This window comes from Salmo salar, chromosome 09 (assembly GCF_965601325.2).
Source record: "Salmo salar chromosome 09, fSalSal1, whole genome shotgun sequence".
Lineage (NCBI taxonomy): Eukaryota > Metazoa > Chordata > Actinopteri > Salmoniformes > Salmonidae > Salmo > Salmo salar.
This window is the reverse complement of record NC_138299.1, coordinates 79,411,125-79,436,768: the sequence shown is the minus strand read 5'-3', so window position 1 is coordinate 79,436,768 and position 25,644 is coordinate 79,411,125. Positions and strand designations below refer to the sequence as shown.

The window sequence follows — 25,644 nt, the reverse complement described above, 5'->3', positions numbered from 1 at the left end:
CAGTAGTGTTCGGGAAACGAAGCATTGAGCATTTCAAGCTAATTGGGTCGAAAATATGTTCATTACTCTTGGCTCTGATCAACACGTACACTAGTGGCAGCTGCTGGTCAAAATAATTTAGAACAGCCAAATTATTATAGTTGACATCGCACGCGCAGGGTTTCAGCAGAAAAAATCTTTGGGGGAACTTTTTTTGTCTTCTACAGAAACAAATCAGGTGGTTGTTCGACAAAACGACGATTCGGACGTCATTGATCACGTGCTTCTGACAAAGCGATACAAGCGTCCGTACACTGCTTCCAAATAAACCGTTAAACTACTTCTACTCATGCCTCGGAGTTCCGGTATAAAACGTGACATCACTAACATATAGTAGCTTCCTGTCTCTCACCTCTGTGTACAGTTCTGGTAGTGATAGGTAGGAGGTTTTGTTACTAGTTGATTTGTTGACGCACACCAAAAATAACGTTTGGAAAGTGGTAAGCATATTTTTATTTGTGTCAAATGGTTAGAAAGCTGCTACACAACCCTGTGTTATTAGCTTAGCTAGGTGCTATTAGAAACGCGGGTGTATTTACATTCTAGCGTTGCTTTCTATTGTATTGGGTGGCACAGAAACAGTCCGGGGGAAGCCAGGATTTAATTACAATTCCATTGCAACTTACTGTGCAGGAGGGCAGGACGGTTAGTCATTATGGTGGGGGAATTTGAGACATCTAAAGGATTGTATTATTAAACAGTGTATGTAAATACACATGCGTTGCTAAAAACACCTACTAGTTAGCAAGCTTGAAATGTGTTAACGTTATGTGGTTTACCTAACCACAGCCAAACGTGGTGTAAGTAAGGGTTTATTAATATGTTCGTTACAATCATGTTTCAGGGATAAATTATTGGTAGGTGAACCTTATATTACTGACAAGATATTTGAAGCACATTAAGACCACATTTGGTGTATTTGACAGTTTGCCCATATTTCCAGGAGGATCCCTGACTCTGGGCACTGGTGTGATCTGGAGGAGGCTAAATCCCAGTCTTTCCATTATAGTGAGCCGAACTGGGAAACAAGGGGGTCAGCTCATCCATAGAAGACTGGCTGTGAACTCTGGGACTGGTACCAATAAGGGAAGGGGGGTTGATTTTCCAGTGTTGGATTGATGTTGTTGCAACTATGTCAGAGGCAATCCTCACCTTCCAGTACCAGCTCAATGGAGTCATGGAAACAGTCCTCAAAACCGCTGTGCATGAGATCACTCGGCTGGTGAAGGACAGCTTCCTGGAGGAAGTGACATGGAGCAAGCAGGAAGTGGATGTCTTGAAGGAGAGGCTGCAGCAGTGTGAGCAGAGATGGAGGGATGGAGAGGAGGAGAGGAAGAGGAGAGAAGTTGAAGAGAGAGAGCAGAGAAAGAAGAGGGAAGAGAGAGAGCAGACAGGGATGTGTAGAAGATGTGGTTGTGCTGGAGACACTGATGAGAGAGAAGAGGCTCTGTTAGGTGAGTGAGGAGAGATATACATACACACACACACCTGATATAGGATCTATAACTTTGTTCTGTTCCATCCTCAGGAGAAGAGGAAGGTTGTGTTATCAAACAGGAGATGTTCCAGCCAGGTGGAACCAGTGCTCTCCCAGAGAGAGAGTGTCCACAGGAAACGGCCACACCCAGCTCTTCCTGTATCTCCGAAAGGATGGAAGAGAGGAAGGCCCATGTGGTCCATATCAAAGAGGAGTCTGATGACTGGGGGGACTTGGTTACCCAGATGATCACATCCCCAGATTCCCCCATGATGAGTCTGAGTCATTTGCAGAGATTGAGCTCACATCCTGGGGGATGGACCAGTGAGCCTCTACCTCCAGCACAATTGGCCAGGGACCCTCCACCTCTACCTCCAGCACCATGGACCAGGAAGGAGCAGCACCTACTCCCAAGGTCAGTGATACCCAACCAGGGGACAGAGCATGCTGTAGGGGCCCTCGAGACCAGTCCCAATGGCCTGAGCATCAACACAACGGCAGAGCTTGGGGTCAAACCCTACAGCTGTCCACACTGTGGGAAGAGCTTCCCTCAGCTCCGAAACCTCAAACACCACCAGAAGTACCACCACACAGGGAAGAAGGCCTTCACCTGCTCCCAGTGTGGTAAGGGTTTTGTGTACATGTCCCACTTCAGGGTACACATGCAGCGCCACACGGGGGACAGGCCGTTCAGCTGCTCTCAGTGTGGGAAGAGCTTCAGCCTTCAGAGTGGCTTAAAGAAACACAGGGTCATTCACACTGCAGAGATGCCTTATGTGGTGGAAATTAAATATTAATTACATACTATACTGTTTAATTAGACATACTATGCTCTTTTTACTTAAGAGAATTGTCTACTGTTATATGTTAGTTTTACTGATACAGGCTTGTCTTGTGTGACTAAGTCATAAATCTGAGCGCACAGATTTATGAGCTGCTTGGATGTGACACAGTTTGTGACCTCCTGTGTTTACGATCGGCAGGAATTTAGCTATGTGGGATTTGCAGGGAGGAACAGAGAGTGGAGGCGATATCAGCTATCATGATCTACACAGATGAACTAAATTACTTCTTACAACTCTGTTCCCAGGGCCTGTTTCTGCACATCTGCTAACTGTCACAAAGATAAAAGGATGTACTTTCTATAAAAGGTGAAAGACAGCTCTGATCATGGAGCTTTTCAAGTCGGACTATTTTTAGTGATGGTTGATTGCTTCATTTTTGCAAATCTTATAAAGTTGTTTTGAAGAAGTCTTTCTCCTTTTGGTTAGAAATACCACCATACTTACCACTGCATGGAATGTGGGAACAGATTCAATTCTAGAGCAGACATGAACAGATTCATGCAGCAAGGTAGACCTTTGAGCAGAAGCAGGTTGATTTCGAAAAATAGAGTGGAAAATAAACTGCCCACGTGTACTATGTTCAATGTGTTGTTGCTGACGCATTTAATGTTGAGAGGAATAAAACTCTTTGAATAAATTATTCTCATCCTTTCTTAATAAATGATTGATCACACAGTGTTATTTATTTGTTACATACACACACAGATATCTTAAAAGTAAGAGTAATAAGCAAGTATCCTTGTCTGAGCCTGAATGGCCCATAGAGTAACTTACTCTGTTACATAAATACATTTGGAACTGTGCTTTTTAGACCGATTCTACCATCAAAGAAAAATATTTACCAGATCTAAGCAATCACATTGGCAGTATGGTGCATTTAATGTTGAATGGAATAAAACACTATATGAAGAAATTATTCTCATCCTTTCTTAATAAATTATTGGTCACAGTGTTAACTGTTACATACACAAGCAAATATCTTAATAAGCAAAATAAACCTGAGTAAGTGGCCTGGTCCGAATCAAAATGGCACATAGACTAACATTAAAATAAATGCATTTGACAGAGATTCAAACGTTGAAGAATAAGAATAACCAGTTCTGCGCAATTGCATTCGCAGTATGATCACCTCGATGTCACAGACCAGAGGGACGGGAACCAACCTCTCCAGTCTAGCCAAAGATAGAAGGGGTAACCCAGATACGTCACAGGGGCTATAAAGGTGAAGCATACATTTAGAAAGTTATCTCACCACCAAATATGGAAATGAGAGGAAGTCTAGTTGTGGGTAGTGGGAACTTGGTGAAACAGGGCCGACATTCTGCTAATTTTCTCATCAATGAAACATCTGATATCAATATATTTTTCTGTTCCCAAAACGAAAATATGTTACGAACACAGTGCACTAGGTTTTATCGACTTGAAGCTTTGCAAACGTTTAAAAAAATAGTTTAGGGTTGAAAGGTCGAATTGAGTTTATGCACACGCAAACGTCACAGAGGGGCGTTCCCTAACGGAAATAATGCTACAACGTGCCAATAGGATATCGCTAGCTCGTGCATGCCTTTGCCCATCTCCTTGCTTGTTCTGCCCACTATCTGCTCACACTCTAAACGACACTGTTGAACCATCTTGGGTTAGTTATATATTTAGTCTAGCCGTCTATCTAGTAGCTGTTAACTTATTACAATAGCTCGCTAGCTACCTGTCTTTGATACGTATTTGTACAGTTCTAGGAGAGATAGGATATATGTAAATAGCTGATTTGTTGACGAACAACAAATAACAACGTTCAGAAAGTGGTAAGAATATTTTGTGAAATTGACAGAGCTGTTATTATCTGTAGCTAAAGCTAGCTAGCAAGCTTTATAAATGCATTATTTGGACGCCTAACCACAAGTAAAATGTGGTGTAAGGGTTTATTAATGTGTTAGTTACAAGCATGTTTCTGGGCTAAATCATTTGTAGGTGAGATGCCTATTACTGACAAGATATTTGAGGCACATCCATTTGACAGCATACCTCTGTTTCCAGGAGGAAGATCCCTGACTCTCTGGACACTGGTGTGATCTGGAAGAGGCAGTGTTGATTTTGTTGCGGTTATGTCAGAAGCCATCCTCACCTTCCAGTACCAGCTCAATGGAGTCATGGAAACGGTCCTCAAAACCGCTGTGCATGAGATCAATCGGCTGGTGAAGGACAACTTCCTGAAGGAAGTGACACAGAGCAAGCAAGAAGTGGACGTCTTGAAGGAGAGGCTGCAGCAGTGTGAGCAGAGATGGAGAGACAGAGAGGAGGAGAGGAAGAGGAGGGAAGTTGAAGAGAAAGAGCAGAGTGGGATGTGTAGGAGATGTGGTTGTGCTGGAGACAATGAGATGTCAGGTGAGTGAGGAGAGATATACATACACACCCACACGATATAGGATCTATAACTTTGTTCTGTTCCATCCTCAGGAGAAGAGGAAGGTTGTGTTATCAAACAGGAGATGTTCCAGCCAGGTGGAACCAGTGCTTTCCCAGAGAGAGAGGTTCCACAGGAAACGGTCACACCCAGCTCTTCCTGTGTCTCTGAAAGGATGGAAGAGACAAAGGCCCATGTGGTCCATATCAAAGAAGAGCCCAATGACTGGGGGGACTTGGTTTCCCAGATGATCACATCCACAGTTTCCCCCATAATCAGCCTGAGTCGTCTACAGAGATTGAGCTCACATCATGGGGGATGGAACAGGGAGCCTCTTCCTCCATTACCATTGGCCAGGAAGGAGCAGGACCTTCTCCCAAGGTTAGTTATACCCACCCAGGGGACAGAGCATGCTGCAGGGGCCCTCGAGACCAGCCCCTACGGCCTGATGATCAACACAACGGCACAGCTGAGGGTCAAACCCTTCAGCTGTCCACACTGTGGGAAGAGCTTCCCTCAACTCCGAAACCTGAAAGACCACCAGAAGTACCACCACACAGGGAAGAAGGCCTTCACCTGCTCCCAGTGTGGTAAGGGTTTTGTGTACATGTCCCACTTCAGGGTACACATGCAGTGCCACACGGGGAACAGGCCGTTCAGCTGCTCTCAGTGTGGGAAGAGCTTCAGCCTTCAGAGCGGCTTGATGAAACACAGGGTCATTCACACTGTAGAGAGAGACCTTACCACTGCACGGACTGTGGTAACAGTTTCAATTCTAGAGCGGACCTGAAAAGACATGAACAGGTAGATTCATGCAGCAAGGTAGACCTTTGAGATGAAGCAGGTTGATTTAGAAAATCAGGGGGGGAATAAGTGCCCATGTGTACTATGTTCAGTGTATCTATTAGTTGCTGATTCATTTAGTGTTGAGAGGAATAAAACTCTTTATGAATAAATTATTCTCATCCTTTCTTAATAAATGATTGGTCACACAGTGTTATTTGTTACATACGCACACAAATATCTTAAAAGTAAAAGAGTAATAAGCAAGTATCCTTGTCAGAGCCCGAATGGCCCATAGAGTAACTTACTCTGGCAAATAAATACATTTGGAACTGTGCTTTAGACAGAGATTCTAACATCAAAGAAATATGTACCAGTCAAGTGGCCATTTGATTAATTTTTCTTATGGCTTGGGGGTAGAAGCTGTTAAGGAGCCTTTTGGTTCTAGACTTGGCGCTCTGGTACCGCTTTTCATGCGGTAGCATATAAAAAGTCTATGACTTGGGTGACTGGAGTCTGACAATTTTATGGGCTTTCCTCTGACACAGCCTATTATATAGGTCCTGGATGGCAGGAAGCTTGGCCCCAGTGATGTACTGGGCCGTACGCACTACCCTCTGTAGGGCCTTACGGTCAGATGCTGAGCAGTTGCCATACCAGGCAGTGATGCTGGTCAGGATGCTTTCAAATGTGCAGCTGTAGAACGTTTTGAGGATCTGGGGGCCCATGCCAAATCTTTTCAGTCCCCTGAGGGGGAAAAGGTTTTGTCGTGCCCTCTTCACGACTGTCTTGGTGTGTTTGGACAATGATAGTTCGTTGGTGATGTGGACACCAAGGAACTTGAAACTCTCGACCCGCTCCTCTAAAGCCCCGTTGATGTTAATGGGGGCCTGTTCGGCCCGCCTTTTACTGTAGTCCAAGATCAGCTCCTTTGTCTTGCTCACATTGAGGGAGAGGTTGTTATCCTTGCATCACACTGCCAGTTTCTGACCTCCTCCCTATAGGCTGTCTCATCGTTGTCAGTGATCAGACACTGTTGTGTCGTCAGCAAACTTAATTATGGTGTTGGAGTCGTGTTTGGCCACGCAGTCATGGGTGAACAGGGAATACAGGAGGGGACTAAGTACACACCCCTAAGGGGCCCCAGTGCTGAGGAACAGCATGGCAGATGTGTTGTTACCTACCCTTACCACCTGGGGGCTGCCCATCAGGAAGTCCAGGATCCAGTAGCTTAGTGATTTGCTTCGTGGGCACTATGGTGTTGAACGCTGAGCTGTAGTCAATGATCAGCATTCTCACATAGGTGTTCCTTTTGTCCAGGTGGGAAAGGGCAGTGTGGAGTGCAATTCCAATTGTGTCGAGTATAGGTTCATTACTCTAGGCTTTGATCAACACGTTGTACACTAGTGGCACCTGCTGGTCAAAATAATTCAGAACAGCCAAATTATAGTTGACGTCGCGCATGTCGCAGCGCGTGCCCAGGGTAGCCACAGAAAATCTTTGGGATGGCTTTTTTGGCTCGAAACCAATAGCAAAACTATTACGTGGTTGTTCGACAAAAACGAAGCTTCGGGCGTCATTGATCACGTGCTTCTGACAAACGATACAAGCAACAGTACTCTGCCTCGAAATAAACTGCTGAGCGATTTCTACGCATGCCTCGGGAGTTCCGGTATAAAACGTGACATCCTAAAAAAATATAGTTGCTACCTTTCTCTTTTACCTCTGTGTACAGTTCTAAGAGACATAGCTAGGATGTTTGTAACGAGTTGATGGGTTTTAGCACAACAAAAAACAACGTTTGGAAAGTGGTAAGTATATATTTTTTGAGTCAAATGGTCAGAAAGCTGCTACACAACCCCGTGTTACTATCAGTAGCTCTTTAGCTAGGTGTTGTTAGCAACGTGGGTGTATTTACACATTTAGCCTTACTTTCTACAGTACCGGTTGGCACAAAAACCGTCCGTGGGAAGCCAGGAGTTAAATAGAATTCCAGTTAAACGTACTGTGGAGGTGGGCAGGATGGTTAGTCATTAAGACGGGGAATTTGAGACATTATCTAAAGGAACCTATTATTAAATATACTTCCCAAACGTGGGTCTTCCTCTCTGCCTAACCTTACCTCGTGTCAAAATAAAATGACCCCTCAAGTTATCCCTTATTTATCCACATATGTCGCACGTGCAGGACTTTTATTTTGACATGAGGTTAACAGGGAGGGAGTGGGTCTACAACAGACCCACGTTTGGAAAGTCTGTTTAATAGGATGATCCTTGACGTTTTGTCACAACACGCGTTGCCAAAAGCATCAACTAGCTAAACTTGAGAAATGCATTATTTGGTAGATCTAGCCACAACCAAAACAAGGTACATTGCATTCAGAAAGTAATCAGACCCCTTGGCTTTTTCTAAATTTTGTTATGTTACAGCTTAATTCGCAAATTGATTCAATTGTTTTCCTGCCTCAATCTACACACAATACCTCATAATGACAAAGCAAAAATATTTTTTAGTGATGTTTGCAAATGTATTAAAAATAACATAAATATCACATCTACATAAGTATTAAGACCCTTTACTCATTACTTTGTTGAAGCACCTTTGGCAGCGATTACAGCATTGAGTCTTCTTGGGTATGACACTACAAGCTTGGCACACCTGTATTTGGGGAGTTTCTCCAATTCTTCTCTGCAGGTCCTCTCAAGCTCTGTCAGGTTAGATGGAGAGCGTCGCTGCACTGCTATTTTCAGGTCTCTCCAGAGATGTTCAAGTCTGGGCTCTGGCTGGGACATTGAGACTTGTCCCGAAGCCACTCCTGTGTTGTCTTGACTGTGTGCTTAGGGTCGATGTCCTGTTGGAAGGTGAACCTTCACCCCCAGTCTGAGGTCCTGAGCAGGTTTTCACCAAGGATCTCTGTACTTTGCTCAGTTCATCTTTCTCCCATCCTGACTAGTCTCCCAGTCCCTGCTGCTGAAAAACATGCCCAGAGCATGATGCTGCCACCAACATGCTTCATCATAGGGATGGTGCAAGGTTTCCTATAGATGAGATGCTTGACATTCAGGCCAAAGAGTTCAATCTTGGTTTCATCAGACCAGAGAATCTTGTTTTTCATGGTCTGAGAGTCCTTTAGATGCCTTTTGGCAAACTCTAAGCAGGCTGTCATGTGCCTTCTACTGAGGAGTGGCTTCCATCTGTCCACTCTACATAAAGGCCTGATTGGTGGAGTGCTGCAGAGATGGTTGTCCTTCTGGGAGGTTCTCCCATCCACAGAGGAATTCTGGAGCTCTGTCAATGACCATCGGGTTCTTGCTCAGTTTGGCCAGGCGGCCAGCTCTAGGAAGAGTCTTGGTGTTTCCAAACTTCTTCCATTTAAGAATGATGGAGACCACTGTGTTCTTGGGGACCTTCAATGTTGCAGACATTTTTTGGTACCCTTCCCCACATTTGTGCCTCGGAGCTCTACGGACAATTCCTTCAACCTCATGGCTTGGTTTTTGTTCTGACATGCACTGTCAACTGAGGGACCTTATATAGACAGGTGTGTGCCTTTCCAAATGATGTCCAATCAATTGAATTTACCCCTGGGGGACTCCAATCAAGTTGTAGAAACATCTCAAGGATGATCAATGGGAACAGGATGCACCTGATCTCAATTTCGAGTCTCATAGCAAAGGGTCTGAATACTTATGTAAATAAGGTATTTCAGTTTTTTTATTTGCAACAATTAAAAAAAAAAGTTTTTTGCTTTGTCATTATGGGGTAAGGCACTGTAAGTAAAAATGTATTAATTGTTTGTTACAAGCATGTTTCTGCGCTAAATCATTGGTAGGTGAGCTTGCTCTTACTGACAAGGTATTAGAGCCACATCAAGACCGCATTTGGTGTATTTGACAGCTTGCCTCTGTTTCCAGGAGGAAGATCCCTCACTCTCTGGACACTGGTGGGATCTGGAGGAGGCTAAATCCCAGTCTTTCCCTTGTAGTGAACCAAACTGGGAAACAAGGAGGGCAGTTCATCCATAGAAGACTGGCTGTGAACTTTGGGACAGGTATTGGATTTTCCAGTGTTGCAACTATGTCAGAGGCCATCCTCACCTTTCAGTACCAACTCAATGGAGTCATGGAAACGGTCCTCAAAACCGCTGTGCATGAGATCACTCGGCTGGTGAAGGACAGCTTCCTGGAAGAAGTGACGGGTGGCAAGCAGGAAGTGGAAATCTTGAAGGAGAGGCTGCAGCAATGTGAGCAGAGATGGAGGGATGGAGAGGAGGAGCGGCAGAGGAGGGAAGTTGAAGAGAAAGAGCAGAGAAAGAAGAGGGAAGAGACAGAGCAGAGGGGTGTGTGTCGGAGATGTGGTTGTGCTGGAGAGAGACAGTTAGGTGAGATCCACACACACGCACACGCACACACACAATATAGAATTTCTGACTGTGTTTGGTTCTGTCCTCAGGAACAGGGAAAGGTTTTGATATCAAACCGGAGATGTTCCAGCCAGATGGACCCAGCGCAGGAGAGAGTCCACAGGATACAGCCACGCCTGGCTCTTCCTGTGTCTCTGAGAGGATGGTAGAGAGGGAGGACCATGTGGTCTATATCAAAGAGGAGCCCGATGACTGGGGGGACTTGGTAAACCAGATGGTCACATCCACAGATTCTCCCATAATGAGCCTGAGTCGTCTGCAGAGATTGAGCTCAAATACTGGGGCATGGACCAGTGAGCCTCCGCCTACACTCCCAGCATCATGGGCCAGTGATCCTCAGCCTCTAGCACCATGGTCCAGGGAACCTCTACCTCTAGCACCTCTGGCCAGGGAGCCTCCACCTCTACCTCCAGCACCATGGACCAGGAAGGAGCAGCACTTACTCCCAAGGTCAGTGATACCCAACCAGGGGACAGGGCATGCTGTTGGTGCCCTCGAGACCAGTCCCAATGGCCTGAGCATCAACACAACGGCACAGGTCAAACCCTACAGCTGTCCACACTGTGGAAAGAGCTTCCCTCAGCTCCGAAACCTGAAAGACCACCAGAAGTACCACCACACAGGGAAGAAGGCCTTCACCTGCTCCCAGTGTGGTAAGGGTTTTGTGTACATGTGCCACCTCAGGGTACACATGCAGTGCCACACGGGGGACAGGCCGTTCAGCTGCTCTCAGTGTGGGAAGAGCTTCAGCCTTCAGAGCGGCTTGAAGAGACACAGGGTCATTCACACTGCAGAGAGGCCTTACCACTGCACGGACTGTGGGAACAGATTCTATTCTAGAGCGGACCTGAAAAGACATGAACAAATCCAGTGCAAGATACACCTTTGAGGTGGAGCAGGTTAATTTGGGAGGGAGGAAATAACTGCCCATGTGTACTATGTTCAATGTGTTGTTGCATATACATTTTAATGTTGAAAGGAATAAAACACTATGAAGACATTATTCTCATCCTTACTTAATAAATTATTGTTCAGTGTTAACTGTTACATACACAAAGACATATCTTAAGTAAAAGAGTAATAAGTGGCCTTGTCCGAATCAAAACGGCACTGCCGATTCCAACATTGAAGAAAAATATGTAGGAGTTCTGCGAAATTGCATTCGCTGTATGATCACCTCGATGTCACAGAGCAGAGGGACGGGCCCCAACGTCTCTAGTCTAGCAAAATACAGAATGGGTAACCTAGATACGTCACAGGCGCTATAAAGCTGATGCATCCGTTTAGAACGTTTTCTCACTACCAAATATGGTAGTGAGAGGAAGTCTAGTTGGGGCTAGGTGAAACTGGTCTGATTTTCTAATCAATGAAACATCTCATCTGAATAAAAAATGTTGTTCCCAAAACTAAAATCAATTACGAACACAGTGCACTAGGTTTCATAGACTTGACGCTTTGACAACATGCACTCGTTTTCAATAACTCAATGTAAGGTCGAATTGAGTTTGTGCACACGCGCACTTCAGAGGGGCGTTCCCTAACGGAAATATGGAAATAATGCTACAACGTGCCAATAGGATATCGCTAGCTTGTGCATGCCTTTGCCCATCTCCTTGCTTGTTCTGCCCACCATGCTTCATCTGCTCACACTCTAAACGACACTGTTGAACCATCTTGGGTTAGTTATATCTTTAGTCTAACCGTCTATCTAGTAGCTGTTAGCTTATTACAATAGCTAGCTAGCTACCTGTCTTTGATACGTATGAGTACAGTTCTAGGAGAGATAGGATATTTGTAACTAGCTGATTTTTATGACGAACAACAAATCACGTTTGGGAAGTGGTAAGAATATTTTGTGAAATTGACAGACCTTCTGCAGTAATACACTGTGTTATCTGTATGTAAAGCTAGCTAGCAAGTTTGATAAATGCATACACCTAACCACAAGTAAAAAGGGGTGTACGGGTTTATTAATTTGTTAGTTACGAGCATGTTGCTGCGCTAAATCATTGGTAAGTGAGCTGCCTATAACTGACAAGATATTTGAGGCACATCAAGACCACATTTGGTGTATTTTACAGCTTGCCCCTGTTTCTAGGAGGAAGAGACCTGACTCTGGGCACTGGTGTGATCTGGAGGAGGCTAAATCCAAGTCTTTCCATTATAGTGAACCAAACTGGGAAACAGCTCATCCGTAGAAGACTGGCTGTGAACTCTGGGACTGGTACCAATAAGGGAAGGAGGGGGGGTTCCAGTGTTGATGTTGTTGCAGTTATGTCAGAGGCCATCCTCACCTTCCAGTACCAGCTCAATGGAGTCATGGAAACGGTCCTCAAAACCGCTGTGCATGAGATCACTCGGCTGGTGAAGGACAACTTCCTGAAGGAAGTGACCGGGAGCAAGCGGGAAGTGGAAATCTTGAAGGAGAGGCTGCAGCAGTGTGAACACAGATGGAGGGATGGAGAGGAGGAGAGGAAGAGGAGGGAAGTTGAAGAGAGAGAGCAGAGAAAGAAGAGGGAAGAGAGAGAGCAGACAGGGATGTGTAGGAGATGTGGTTGTGCTGGAGACACTGAGGAGAGGGAAGATGCTCTGTTAGGTGAGTGAGGAGATATATATATATATATATATATACACACACACACAGTCTGATTAATCAGGCAATAATACACAATTAATTGGTATATACAGCCTGAAACGTATACCTGCAAAATCATGTACATTTTCCTTACAAGCCAGAATATGAATTAAATGTCATTTAAACGTACTCAAATTAAAATCAAATGCTATTCATCACATGCTTCGTAAACAACAGGTGTGTGTGTGGACTAACAGTGAAATGCTTCCAAATCCTTCCCCAACAGTGCACAGAGAAATAACATTTGGAAATAATTAAAAAAAGTACCACGTAATAATTGTTACACAATGAGTAACGATAACTTGGCTATAAACAAGGGGTACCAGTACTGAGTTAATGTGCAGGGGTATGAGGTAATAACTTGGCTATATACACAGGGTACCAGTACCGAGTTCATGTGCAGGGGTACGAGGTAGATATGTACATATAACTTGGAATAAACTGACAGACCATCAACAGTTGCAGCAGCATATATGATGAGTCAGAATATTCAGTGTAAATAGAGATTTACCATTCAAATAAATGATTACCATTATGTTGTTTGTAGTTAGATTGGTAAAAGCAATGTCAAATTGATTGTATAATTGATTCAATTAATGCAAACATGGCTCTAAAAACAAAAATAGACGTATAAATGTTCTAATATAATAATGATATTGAACAAAAAAATGGCCAACAATTAAACAGAAACTCAGCTACTGCTCTGTCTGGATGAAGTGCCATTCTGTGACTTTGGCTAATATGCCTTTTTTTGTGGTATCGAGTATCGTGATGTATTGAGTATTGTGATACTAAACCTGGTATCGAAGTCAAAATTCTGGTATCGTGACAACACTAATCCAGATAGCAAAATAGTTACCCAATAGCTACCCAGACTAACTCTTTAGCAGTCTTAAGGCTTGGGGTGGTAGAAGCTGTTCAGGGTCCTGTTGGTTCCAGACTTTGTGCATCGGTACCACTTGCCATGTGGTAGCAGAGAGAACAGTCTATGATTTAGGTGGCTAGAGTCTTTGACCAATTTTAGGACCTTCCTCTGACACTGCCTGGTAAAGAGGTCTTGGAAGGCAGGGAGCTTGGCCCTAGTGATTGAGCTGCTTGACACGGGTGTGGTAGGCCTGGTCACCGACGACGATAAGACAGCCTATAGGGAGGAGGTCAGAGATCTGGCAGTGTAGTGCCATTACAACAACCTCTCACTCAATCTGAGCAAGACAAAGGACCTATAGGAAACGGAGGGCCAAGCAAGCCCCCATTCACATCAACGGGGCTGTAGTGGAGCAGGTCGAGAGCTTCAAGGTCCTCAGTGTCCACATCACTAAGGATCTATTATGGTCCAAACCACAGGAGGTTGGTGGCACCTTAATTGGGGAGAACAGGCTCATGTTGATGGCTGGAGCGGAATTAGAGGAATGGTATCAAATACATAAAATACATGGTTTCCAGGTGTTTGATACCATTCCATTTGCTTCGTTCCGGCCATTATTATGAGCCATCCTTCCCTCAGCAGCCTCCACTGGTCCAAACACACCAACACAGTCGTGAAGAGGGAACAACAATACCTATTCCCCCTCAGGAGGCTGAAAAGATTTGGCATGGGCCCTCAGATCCTCAAAATATTCTACAGCTGCACCATTAAGAGCATCTTGACTGGCTGCATCACCACTTGGTATGGCAACTGCTTGGCATCCGACTGCAAGGTGCTACAGAGGGTAGTGCGTACGGCCCAGTACATCACTGGGGCCGAGCTCCCTTCCAGTCAGGACCTTAAATCAGATGATGTCAGAGGAAGGCCCTATGCAACCGCATGGAAAGCGGTACTTATTAACCAAGTCTTAGGGCGGGCACTATGGACAAAATATTATATCACAGTATTTTTTTGAAATTGGACGGTATTTGACTGTATTTTTAGTTTTTGAATAATAGAAGTTCTACATTTGCTTCATGAGTAGTGAGTGATCCTAGGGTGGCAACACATACATTCTAAGTGATTTCAATTAGTATTTCTCCATTCTGATTGTTTTATACGTTCAATTCAACTTCAACCAAAACAAATTTCAGTACTTATCATTTCTGCATTTCCTGCACTCAGTTGTAGTGGTGGGAAAAGTACCCAATTGTCATACTGGAGTAAAAGTAAAGATACGTTAATAGAAAATTACTCAAGTAAAAGTGAAAGTCACCCAGTAAAATACTACTTGAGTAAAAGTTTAAAAGTATTTGGTTTTAAATAAACTTAAGTATCAAAAGTAAATGTAATTGATCAAATGTACTTAAGTATCAGAAGTAAAAGTATAAATAATTTCAAATTCCCTATGTTAAGCGAACCAGATGGCACCATTTTCTTTTTTTTAATTGTATTTACGGATAGCCTGGGGCACACTCCAACACTCAGACATAATTTACAAACAAAGCATTTGTGTGTAGTGAGTCCTCCAGATCAGAGACAGTAGATGACCAGGGATGTTCTCTTGACAAGTGCGTGAATTGGACCATTTTCCTGTCCTGCTAAGCATCAAAATGTAACGAGTACTTTTAGGTGTCAGGGAAAATGTAGGGAGTAAAAAGTACAGTATTTTCTTTGGGAATGTAGTGAAGTAAAAGTTGTCAAAAATAAAAATGGTAAAGTACAGATACCAAAAAAAAGACTTAAGTAGTACTTGAAAGTATTTTTACTGAAGTACTTTACACCACTGCTCAATTGAGATAATTTCCACACTGCCACATAGGGCTGCACGATATTGGCAAATAATCTAGGACTTATTTTTAACCAAATGTTGCAATTGCGATTTGACTTGCGAATTAGAGCAAAACTGTTGGAATCATGGAAATAGAATGACTATTCCAATTCTATAATTAGAATATAATAGTGGGCACTTTGAATACGGTGTGGTTTGAGACGACAACGAATTAAAATGCCAGGGAGCAGTTATTGTGAGAGTTGGAACTAAAGTTTTGGTAAGTGTTTCCTACGGGACCCTATAAGCTTTGGTTTGATTGCATGTTTTCTCTTAGCTACTTCATGTAGCTAATACATTTTTGCTTTGCATATTTCTCTTTGATTTAGAAGATACTGTTGCACAAACAACATGCTGATTTAGGTCTACACCATCACTGGTATTATCAGGCTGTATTAGCTAGCTACGTTTGCTTTTACTCAGTACATTTATTAGCTAGCTAGCTATTAGTGGCTAACAATTAGCATCTCACAAGATTAAGGGCAACTTGCTAAGAAAAGACAAACTAGCTGTTTGCTGATATAACACAAACTAATAGTGTCATTATGGAACACCTAGTGGATGTATATTAAGAAGCAAAGTGAAAACAGCATTGTTGTCATGAACATTGTTGCATGTGCTGCGTTGACCATGCAGACTGAATGCAAGTGTCTCATGGTTGAGGAACATCAAATGCGCTCTGAGGGACGGGGCGTGGCTAAATCTGTGTGGAAAGTGTCGCGGAGAGAAAGAGCAGAGAGAGATGACTCAAGTAGCAAAGTAAACTATAAAAATTGACATGACGTATCACATTTAACAAACTAAACATTCAAATACTGGCATAGCAGGTAAAGTAAAAACCCAAACCGGTACCGGCATCAATACAGGTATATCATAAAATACGGTATACCGCCCCCCTCCACACACACTTTTTTGACTCATCACATATGCTGCTGCTGGTACTGTTTACTATCTGTAATTTTATTCCTAGTTAAATGTACATATTTTCCATCTATTACCGTGTACCACTGCACATTGACTCTACTGGTACCCTGTAGCCAAGTTATCATTACTCATTGTGTATCTATTATTTATTATTACGTGTTTTACATTTTTTCTATATTTTATTTTCTCTGCATTGTTGTGTAAGCATTTCACTGTTAGTCCACACCTGTTGTTCACGAAGCATGTGACAAATACAATTTATTTGATTTCAGTACAGGAGGGGACTAAGCACACACCCCTGAGGGGCCCCCGTGTTGAGGGTTAGCGTGGCAGACGTGTTGTTGCCTACCCTTACCGCCTGGGGGTGGCCCGTCAGGAAGTCCAGGATCCAGTTGCAGAGGGAGGTGTTCAGTCCCAGGGTCCTTAGCTTAGTGATGGGCTTGGAGGGCACTATGGTGTTGAATGCTGCGCTGTCGTCAAGGAACAGCATTCTCACATAGGTGTTCCTCTTGTCCAAGTGGGAAAGGGCAGTGTGGAGTGCAATAGAGATTGTGTCATCTGTGGATCTGTTGGGACGGTATGCGAATTGGAGTGGGTCCAGGGTGTCTGGGATGATGGTGTTGATGTGAGCCATGACCAGCCTTTCGGAGCATTTCATGGCTACAGATGTGAGTGCTACGGGGCGATAGTCATTTAGACCTTGGCGTTCTTGGGCACAGGGACTATGGTGATCTGCTTAAAACATGTAGGTATTACAGACTGGGTCAGGGAGAGGTTGAAAATGTCAGTGAAGACACTTGCCAGTGGGTCAACGCATGCTCCGAGTACGCGTCCTCGTACTCCGTCTGGCCCTGCGGCCTTGTGAATGTTAACCTGTTTAAAGGTCTTACTCACATCGGCTACGGAGAGCGTGATCACACAGTTGTCCGGAACAGCTGGTGCTCTCACGCATGGATCAGTGTTGCTTGCCTCGTAGCGAGCATAGAAGGCATTTAGCTCCTGGTTGGCTCGTGTCACTGGGCAGCTTGCAGCTGGGTTTCCCTTTGTAATCCGTAATAGTTTGCAAGCCCTGCCACATCCGATGCGCGTCAGAGCCGGTGTAGTAGGATTCGATCTTAGTCCTGTATTGGCGCTTTGCCTGTTTTGATGGTTCATCGGAGGGCGTACTGGTTTCTGTGCGGTTTGTCCTTCAGCTGCTCAAAATTTGAGACAAAATATCCACAGAAAGGTATTGTTTACCCAACTTTAATGAGCCGGTAAGGAGTATGGTTTGGTTCGGCACAGAGGTAAAGTTATTTTTATTGGTAAAAAATGTTTATATTCTGAATCAGGGGAGGATGGAGAACAATACACGTTTTTTATTTAAGTAAGATTTTTTTTCATTGTCATGGCATGCTTGGTTCAGTAGCTATTGATGAGATAACCGAATATCGAATATAAAACTAACTTTACTTTGGTGCTGAACTGAACCATATACCTACTGACCATATACCTACCAACTCTTAAACATTTTTAGAAAACAATACTTAACTGTGGATATTTTGTCTCAAATTTTGAGCAGCTGAAGGACAAACCACACAGACAACCGCTAGAGTTTAAATGTAATTGTATTCACTATTCTGGCTTTTAAGGAACATTTTACACAATTTTGCAGGCATTAGTTTCAGGCTGTATATACCAATTAATTGTGTATTACAGCCTGATTAATCAGACTAACACACACACACACCTGATATAGGATCTGTAACTTATTTCTGTTCTATCCTCAGGAGCAGAGGAAGGTTGTGTTTTCAAACAGGAGATGTTCCAGTCAGGTGGATCCAGCGCTCTCCCAGAGCGAGAGGGTCCACAGGAAATAGCCACACCTAGCTCTTTCTGTGTCTCTGAAAGGATGGACGAGAGGGAGGCCCATGTAGTCCATATCAAAGAAGAGCCCAATGACTGGGAGGATCTGGTTACCCAGATGGTCACATCCACAGATGCCTCCATAGTGAGCCTGAGTCGTCTGCAGAGATTGAGCTCACATGCTGGGGCTTGGACCAGTGAGCCTCAACCTCCACCTCCACTCCCAGCACCATGGGCCAGTGAGCCTCTTCCTCCAGCACCATGGGCCAGTGAGCCTTTTCCTCCAGCACCATGGGACAGTGAGCCTCCACCTCTACCTCCAGCACCATTGGCCAGGGAGCCTCCACTACCTCCAACACCATGGATCAGGAAGGAGCAGCAACTACTTTCAAGGTCAGTGATACCCACCCACGGGACAGAGCATGCTGTGGGGGCCCTCGAAAGCATCAACACAACGGCACAGCTGAGGGTCAAACCCTTCAGCTGTCCACACTGTGGGAAGAGCTTCCCTCAACTCCGAAACCTGAAAGACCACCAGAAGTACCACCACACAGGGAAGAAGGCCTTCACCTGCTCCCAGTGCGGTATGGGCTTTGTGTACATGTGCCACTTCAGGGTACACATGCAGCGCCACACGAGGGAGAGGGCATTCAGCTGCTCTCAGTGTGGGAAGAGCTTCAGCCTTCAGAGCGGCTTGGAAAAACACAGGGTCCTTCACACTGCAGAGAGGCCTTACAACTGCACGGACTGTGGGAACAGATTCTATTCTAGAGCGGACCTGAAAAGACATGAACAGATTCATGCAGCAAGGTAGACCTTTGAGATGAAGCAGGTTGATTTAGAAAATCATAGGGGGGGGGGAATAAGTGCCCATGTGTACTATGTTCAGTGTATCTATTAGTTGCTGATTCATTTAGTGTTGAGAGGAATAAAACTTTGTAAATAAGTTATTCTCATCCTTTCTTAAATTGTTGGTCAAACGGTGTAACTGTGACACACACACACACACACACACACCTTAAAAGTAAAATAGTAAAATGTAAGTAGCCTTGTCCGAACCACAATGGCCATAGAGTAACAGATATCTTCCCCTGGGAAATAAATTAATTTGACAGAGATTCTCTCCTCAAAGAAAAAGATTTATGAGTTCCCGCGCATTCGCAGTATGATCACCTCGATGTCACAGACCTGTACGAGCTTTTGTGCTGAACACATTACATTGTTACAGGTGTCAAGCTTATGGGCATGTGGCAGCAGTGTGTTGGAGGGAGGTTCCAAGGTGTGAGAAGTGTGCAGCAGGGCTTGAGACAAAGGAATGTGTAGCATTGGGGAAAGTAGTGGTATGTGTTAATTGCAGGGGTGCCCATGGGGCTGGGCATCAGAAATGTTCAGTGCGAGAGAAGCAGGTTGAGGTTTCCAGGGTTAGAGTAGTGCAGAAATAGTTGTATGCTGAGGCAGTGAAGGAAGTTGAGGAAAATGGGTCAAGGGGGAGAGATCCTGAGAGAAGTGTTGTGAGTTGTAGATATGTACCAGTACAAGTGATATATGTTTCAGTAAGATTGGATTTTTAGAATTTATAGCAATGGTTATCAACTGTACTGCAGGGATGGAACGTAAGTCGCAGACAATTGAGGTTGTGGTGGCAGCTGCAGAGAAGTATTTGGGTGTGCGAGACTTGACATCAGAAGAGTTACAGGGTGTGTTAAGTGGCGGTGTCCCATCCTTTCAGGTTGTTGGCCCGAGGTAGGACTAAATACATTTAAATAGTGGAGTAGGGTGGTGTTATTTATTTTTTGTGAGTGTAGTGTTAGATGGTTGGGTATTTGTTTATTTTGTTCAAGCACAGTATAAGGGAGATGTACTCCAGTCTAGTAGGTGGAGGTAATGCAACATTTATTGGATGCCAACCGCCGTTAAACCTCATCGAAGAAGAAGAGACCCTGAGTGATGACTGCTCTGAGAGATGACGGCGCAGCTGGACCCTATTGGAATCTCCTGCCAGTGCTCAGGTACACATCGGAATCTTATTGGATATGGAAAATCGCGAGGGTTGGCCGAGAGGCGAGGTCCACTCGGGAAAATGTTGGTGTGGTAGCGGATTCGAGCTTTTGCACTACAGCGGACAGTTCTAACAAAAGTAAATATTGTTTATATTGCATGCTCCATACGTTGAAGATATACACCAAAAAACGCCGACGACCAAGCCAACGGAGTCAGTTGTTTTAGAGACCACTGTTTTAGCAGGTTTGTGCTGACCGACTGACTGCCATGTTTACGTTTTCGCGCCCGGACCCCCAGCTAGTTCACTAGCTAGCAATGCACGTTCACTGCATGTTGTGTTGGACTTGCTCGTCTGTAAGCAATGCATACACCTTTGTAAATGACAACAACATTAAAAACAGTATAACGTGCATGTATATACGTTTATAGAGTTATCTTTGTGACACAAGACATGTTAAACTCGCTTGTGCTAGCCCACAGTGTCTTCTTCTCGAGTCGTGTAACGTTACTGTAGCTACATCGCCATAAATCCGGATATATCCGATTTTAAAAAGTTAAATAATTAAGGTATTTGAGGTATAAATGTTATGTTGATGACAAAGTGTTAACAAAATCATCGTATTAAAGCTGACCTCTGATCACTCCCTAATCAGCATCGTTTCTTTAGTTTGAAAACAATCCCAGCAGTATTTTCTTCAGTTGTTAATGTGGTCAAATATGCCAAAAATGGTTTCCTGATCTTGAATACAGCGTTAGTCTACTGTACTGTAACTTTACTGTTGTCCTGTTATACCTCCTGATGTTTACATGATTCGTCTTGATTGACAGCTGAGCTTCCCACTCTAAAACCTGGGTGACGTCACACAAACCTGAGCTGGAGAGATTAAAGATGTCGGAGAAGGTGCAGAACACCTTCAGGTTGCAGTTGTCCTCCGTCATGGACTCCCTGCTCACTGCAGCCGTGTGTGAGATCTCCAAGATCTTTGAGGGCAGTCTGAGTGAGCAGCAGGCAGAGCTGATGCAGAGTGTAGAGGAGATCTCAGCATTAAAGGGGAAGCTGAGGCTGGCAGAGATGAGGTTGAAGGAGGGTGGAAAAATAAAGGAGTTGGATGATACGGCTGCCAACACCTCTGGGCAAACAGTCACTGACGTGACGACAATTGCTGAGATGGAAGAAGAAGGTAACTTGATATTGAGTAGACAAATAGCAACATAAAATGTCAGGTCTTGATAACTGTGTAGACACGAAATGCATTTTTTTTCCTCCCAGTTGGTGTCAGCTGAGCTTTATTTTTCTGTGTCATTACATTTCTATCTTTGGGTTTCTATGCAGTACCCGATTGGTGCGAGCCCCTTCAGTCAGAAGATTCTTTAATTCCACCCTCAAAGATCAAAAAGGAAAATGAGTGGCCATGGGTGGACCTGCGACCACTGAGTGTGTCTCTATGGCGCATCCCTAACATCAAACAAGAGGTCAGTGACCGGTCCAGTGTGGGAAACCTGAATCAATAAACAGACAGTCATAGTGCACACCCAAATGTAGCACACGGCTGAACAAAAGAATGTCTTCTGTTAATTAGGTTAAAGGGTAACTGAACCCCAATTTCAGCCTTTTCCCAACCCATTCACATTTTCAAAAATGCATTCAGTTTGGGGGAATTGGGGTGGGTAAACGTAGTTGTACCTGATCCAAATACTGTCTCATTAAAGCATATTTACCAGATGTCCACTGGCACGCTCTGATAATAAAATGATGTACATCATAGAAATATGGCTCTGGACAGTTAGCTCACAGTGGTAAGGTGCTGAGTTTCTGACATCTACTTACAACCTTGCGGTGTAAGTTTGAATCCCCATGAAATGTGACCTCACATTTATTGCATTATTATAGTGGGAAGAAAAGTACAATCACCTTGAAAATGAAGATTAGGGGCTCAATTCAATCCAACCAGCATTGCGGTATTTCTGTGAGTTCTGTGAGTTCATTTGACCATTGGAAAAAGAGCTACTGCGTAGTAGCTCTTTTTCCAATGGTCAAATGAACTCACAGATTGGTCTTGAGTTCTGTATAAAAACCTACAACTACTACCAGGGTGACTCTTCTCACAAGTATACTTTCACTTTTCAGAATTAGAAGTGTGGGCATGGGATGAATGTTGTAAATAAAGTATTTAAAAAAATATATATCTGGCCCATGTGGGATTAAAACTCACAATGCGCCACCATTCTATCATAGCAGTTGGGAAAAAATACAAGTTGAGATGACCACCATTGTCATCTATTTCTCGTTACGATGGATGTAGCTACGAATATAAACGTATAATCCTCATTGCCTACATGTTTTTGTTCTTTGTAGAAGCTCATAGATGTGTTTGAAACAGTAAGCAAAAATGTTGAATTTGGTCAAATGTGGAAATATGCCTTAGTGCCTTTTAAATTTCGTGTAAAGTCCGAGGTCTAGTCAAGGAAGCATAACGCAAACTATATTGGCACACTCCACTTACCAAGACCATTACCAAATAAGGTGCGCTGTCACCTGCTTTTATAGCAAGCCTTGACGTGGTACCACCCAGCATATCTAGAAGGGAGTACATTTCATACCGACCCTCCCTTGAGATGACGTGGTACCACCCAGCATATCTAGAAGGGAGTACATTTCATACCGACCCTCCCTTGAGATGACGTGGTACCACCCAGCATATCTAGAAGGGAGTACATTTCATACCGACCCTCCCTTGAGATGACGTGGTACCACCCAGCATATCTAGAAGGGAGTACATTTCATACCGACCCTCCCTTGAGATGACGTAGAGGAACCTTCTTAAGGCACCTCTACATCAGAGTTGAACTTTAAGCGGCAAAAAGAGCTAGATTTGCTACCAAAACTCCTAAATATATCACTTTTGCAACGAACTGTCTAAATAAATTGACGTTTCACTATAACGAAGCCTGAAACATCTGGATTTCCATGATTTTATATTTTTTATCATCAGTCACTCTTTAAATGTCTGCTTTAGTAGTACTTTGGTGGCGTTTTTGGTTGTGAGCATATTCATTATGAGTCTGTGTTTTAGCAGGCTGAAGATTTTGATAACCACTTGCTGACAGCCCTAGCCAGGAGTCCTCCACGAAAAGGTAAGAGTAAATCATCCTTGCCCCTTGTAATTGTAATTCAGCTCCTGGTGCAGGACATCATTACTGATCCCGCTCTTTCCGCTCCTCTCTCCTCCAGGGTCAGCTGCGGAGCGGTTGTTAAACAGACGTTTAAAAGACATACCTGAACTGAGCGGGGCCGGGTTAGGGTACGGTTGTGGTGGTTCAGTAGGGCGGGGGCGGGGGCTGAGGAAGACCCATGGTAGTCTGTTGTGCACATTCAAACAAGACAATCCGGAACCCCAGAGCAGCGTCTTATTAGACAAGAATGTCTTGAGGCACAGCACAAGACAAGGAAAAGATTGTGACTTACAAAGCAAACACAGTGAGGGGACACATGGGAAAACGAGTGACATAGTGAAAAAGAAGGTAGGAAGGAGAAGAAAGCATTTAAAAATGGAACCTAATGCAGAAGAAGAAGCAACAACCAGTGGAACTGACAAGAGTTTCTGCTGCAAATACTGTGGGAAGGGCTTTCACAGAGAGTTTGGCCTTTCTGTGCACATGAGGTCTCATAACAAGGGGACATACAAATGTCCCAAGTGTCCCAAAAAGTTTCCGTATCCAAGTGCACTCCGTGTGCACACATTGAACAGCCACGGCAAAACAGAAAAGAACAAACCTTGCTCTAACGTCAAAGAAAAGTCCAACTCTATCAACCACAAAGTGAAATCCCTCTCCCCCAGCAGAACAAAGCCTACTTCCCCCAACAACAAACCTCTCTCTTCCAGCAAGGTCAAACCTCTACCCCCCAAAGACAAACCTACCTCCCCCAACAACAAAGCTGGCTCCCCTAAAGGCAGCACACATCCACAACTTTATTCTTGTCACGTTTGCCATAAGGAGTACACTTCTGCAAATTCCCTGCAGGACCACGAACGCATTCACACAGGTGAGAGACCGTACCCTTGTAACCAGTGTGGGCAGAGGTTCCGTGTAAAGCAGTTCCTGATATTACATTTGCGTAAAGCCCATGCGGATGTGTACGGGGGTGAGGAGAGCAGCAGATACCTCTCCTGGACTGCACCAGTGGAGGATCCCATTGCTAACGGTGCTGAGCAGCAACCTGCCGTTAAGTCAAAGAGCAAAGACGATCGACGTGCAAAGGCAAACAGCAAACGGAAGCAAATGACAGTAACAGACGGTCTGTTTCAATGCACAGTGTGTAAAAAGCTGCTAAGTTCACAGATGAGCCTCGTTCAACACTTCCGCATCCACACAGGTGAGAAACCGCTCAGCTGCGAAGAGTGCGGCAAGAAATTCCGCTGTCACCCCATCTTGATCAGCCACAGGAGGTCCGCCCACCCGGGGAAGAAGTACCAATGCCTCAGGTGTGTTCAGCAATTTGAGACCATGGCCGAACGTAAGAGACATCTGTTACTAGTCCACCAATTCAAGAAACCCAACCCGCGGTCCCGCTGTCCTCGCTGTAACAGGACTTTCCACAACAGTAACTCCCTGAGGATCCACTATGAAACTGTCCATGCCTGAGTCTGTCCCCACATGGCTCGGCCTAGTCAAGTTGGAGTGTTCAGCAGGACCGGGATCAATTACATTCAGAAAGTCAGATTGTTACGTCCATTTGAAATTACATTTGTGATTTGAAAAGTGCTGTTTATTTTCGATTAGCCTTTTTGTAATCATTGACTGGCTGAGTGAAAAGGGAATTGACCCCAACCCTGGTGGCCAGTGAATTAACATAATGCTGAGAGAGGACGCTAAAAGAGCAAAAACTTGTGATTTGGTGGTCAATGTTTGTGATATGGTGCTCAATATGGGTATCACTGATAAAACTGTGATATGGGGTTGCAGGATCACATTTTTTTAAAGTCAGTGCCAGACCGGTTTATGGCATTTTTAATTTCAACGTCTTGGAGCCATGTTTTTATGTTTTTAGTTCCATGTAAACAGGTCTCTATCATTTCTATATTATTATGACAAATGTAACATGTTCTTTGTACTGTACATTCTCTGTTGTCAAGAAAAGCACAGGGAATATACTTTTGCTCAATTTCTTTTAATTTTTTTTTTACATGAATAAAATGTATTTACTGGAGGTTGACTTTATTCAATAGGTCATGCATACTTCAATATGGTTTTTCATGGATCACCCAGTTTATTAGTGACCTTTTATATGAATTACAATGATTGCACAAACATGGGCAGTAGAGACCTCCAGTAATAAAGGATAACAAATAGTACATTTTCCTCATTTGCAATAGTTATTTCAAGTCGTTAGATCTTCAGGTACATTTAAAAACCATGTTCACATTGAAGTGACTCAAATCCTTATTTTTTTTGCATATCCAATTTGAATCTGTTCATTTTCCTGCAGTCTGAACAGCTAAAAAGCACATGGAATCTGATATTTCAAGCCACGTTT

At 43.9% G+C, this 25,644-nt stretch overlaps 5 protein-coding genes across 8 annotated transcripts; all 5 read left to right on the top strand.

Annotated features, from left to right (window-relative positions):
• The first annotated feature begins 23 nt into the window (after positions 1 to 23).
• LOC106611893 (uncharacterized) lies at positions 24 to 3,001 on the top strand. The gene is made up of 3 exons (XM_014212537.3): positions 24 to 479; positions 983 to 1,493; positions 1,568 to 3,001. Exons 2-3 carry the CDS (start codon positions 1,172 to 1,174, stop codon positions 2,311 to 2,313), a joined length of 1,068 nt encoding a protein of 355 aa, XP_014068012.1. The 5' UTR covers positions 24 to 479; positions 983 to 1,171; the 3' UTR covers positions 2,314 to 3,001.
• Positions 3,002 to 3,861: 860 nt separating this feature from the next.
• On the top strand, positions 3,862 to 5,718 carry LOC145850368 (uncharacterized). The gene is made up of 3 exons (XM_082955957.1): positions 3,862 to 4,163; positions 4,396 to 4,743; positions 4,816 to 5,718. The coding sequence occupies exons 2-3, from the start codon at positions 4,464 to 4,466 to the stop codon at positions 5,550 to 5,552; spliced, it is 1,017 nt and encodes a 338-aa protein (XP_082812083.1). The 5' UTR covers positions 3,862 to 4,163; positions 4,396 to 4,463; the 3' UTR covers positions 5,553 to 5,718.
• A 1,266-nt stretch (positions 5,719 to 6,984) lies between these two features.
• On the top strand, positions 6,985 to 10,971 carry LOC106611891 (uncharacterized). The gene is made up of 3 exons (XM_014212532.3): positions 6,985 to 7,356; positions 9,460 to 9,926; positions 9,998 to 10,971. Exons 2-3 carry the CDS (start codon positions 9,623 to 9,625, stop codon positions 10,855 to 10,857), a joined length of 1,164 nt encoding a protein of 387 aa, XP_014068007.1. The 5' UTR covers positions 6,985 to 7,356; positions 9,460 to 9,622; the 3' UTR covers positions 10,858 to 10,971.
• Positions 10,972 to 11,539: 568 nt separating this feature from the next.
• On the top strand, positions 11,540 to 19,053 carry LOC106611890 (uncharacterized). Its single transcript, XM_014212531.3, has 3 exons — positions 11,540 to 11,810; positions 12,067 to 12,564; positions 18,032 to 19,053. Exons 1-3 carry the CDS (start codon positions 11,780 to 11,782, stop codon positions 18,919 to 18,921), a joined length of 1,419 nt encoding a protein of 472 aa, XP_014068006.1. The 5' UTR covers positions 11,540 to 11,779; the 3' UTR covers positions 18,922 to 19,053.
• A 255-nt stretch (positions 19,054 to 19,308) lies between these two features.
• LOC106611896 (zinc finger Y-chromosomal protein) lies at positions 19,309 to 25,317 on the top strand. 4 transcript variants are annotated; one of them, XM_014212541.3, is made up of 5 exons: positions 19,309 to 20,116; positions 20,937 to 21,289; positions 21,442 to 21,581; positions 23,183 to 23,243; positions 23,341 to 25,317. In XM_014212541.3, exons 2-5 carry the CDS (start codon positions 20,998 to 21,000, stop codon positions 24,750 to 24,752), a joined length of 1,905 nt encoding a protein of 634 aa, XP_014068016.1. In that variant the 5' UTR covers positions 19,309 to 20,116; positions 20,937 to 20,997; the 3' UTR covers positions 24,753 to 25,317. The 4 variants fall into 4 exon arrangements, with proteins under 4 accessions (XP_014068016.1, XP_014068015.1, XP_014068017.1 ...); XM_014212540.3 differs by having other exon boundaries at positions 19,310 to 20,244; XM_014212542.3 differs by lacking the exon at positions 19,309 to 20,116 and adding an exon at positions 20,130 to 20,351 and having other exon boundaries at positions 23,186 to 23,243.
• Positions 25,318 to 25,644: the final 327 nt, after the last annotated feature.

What these genes read in the sequence shown, in the direction of transcription:
- LOC106611891 (XM_014212532.3), top strand. Translation starts at nt 9,623, where the DNA reads ATGTCAGAGGCCATCCTCACCTTTCAGTACCAACTCAATGGAGTCATG. An exon ending in TGCTGGAGAGAGACAGTTAG is followed by an intron (nt 9,927 to 9,997) that starts GTGAGATCCACA and finishes TTCTGTCCTCAG; the next exon opens with GAACAGGGAAAGGTTTTGAT.
- LOC145850368 (XM_082955957.1), top strand. Translation starts at nt 4,464, where the DNA reads ATGTCAGAAGCCATCCTCACCTTCCAGTACCAGCTCAATGGAGTCATG. An exon ending in TGGAGACAATGAGATGTCAG is followed by an intron (nt 4,744 to 4,815) that starts GTGAGTGAGGAG and finishes TTCCATCCTCAG; the next exon opens with GAGAAGAGGAAGGTTGTGTT.
- LOC106611890 (XM_014212531.3), top strand. Translation starts at nt 11,780, where the DNA reads ATGACGAACAACAAATCACGTTTGGGAAGTG. An exon ending in CAAATCACGTTTGGGAAGTG is followed by an intron (nt 11,811 to 12,066) that starts GTAAGAATATTT and finishes CCCTGTTTCTAG; the next exon opens with GAGGAAGAGACCTGACTCTG. An exon ending in GAGGGAAGATGCTCTGTTAG is followed by an intron (nt 12,565 to 18,031) that starts GTGAGTGAGGAG and finishes TTCTATCCTCAG; the next exon opens with GAGCAGAGGAAGGTTGTGTT.
- LOC106611896 (XM_014212541.3), top strand. Translation starts at nt 20,998, where the DNA reads ATGTCGGAGAAGGTGCAGAACACCTTCAGGTTGCAGTTGTCCTCCGTC. An exon ending in TGCTGAGATGGAAGAAGAAG is followed by an intron (nt 21,290 to 21,441) that starts GTAACTTGATAT and finishes GTTTCTATGCAG; the next exon opens with TACCCGATTGGTGCGAGCCC. An exon ending in TCCCTAACATCAAACAAGAG is followed by an intron (nt 21,582 to 23,182) that starts GTCAGTGACCGG and finishes TCTGTGTTTTAG; the next exon opens with CAGGCTGAAGATTTTGATAA.
- LOC106611893 (XM_014212537.3), top strand. Translation starts at nt 1,172, where the DNA reads ATGTCAGAGGCAATCCTCACCTTCCAGTACCAGCTCAATGGAGTCATG. An exon ending in GAGAGAAGAGGCTCTGTTAG is followed by an intron (nt 1,494 to 1,567) that starts GTGAGTGAGGAG and finishes TTCCATCCTCAG; the next exon opens with GAGAAGAGGAAGGTTGTGTT.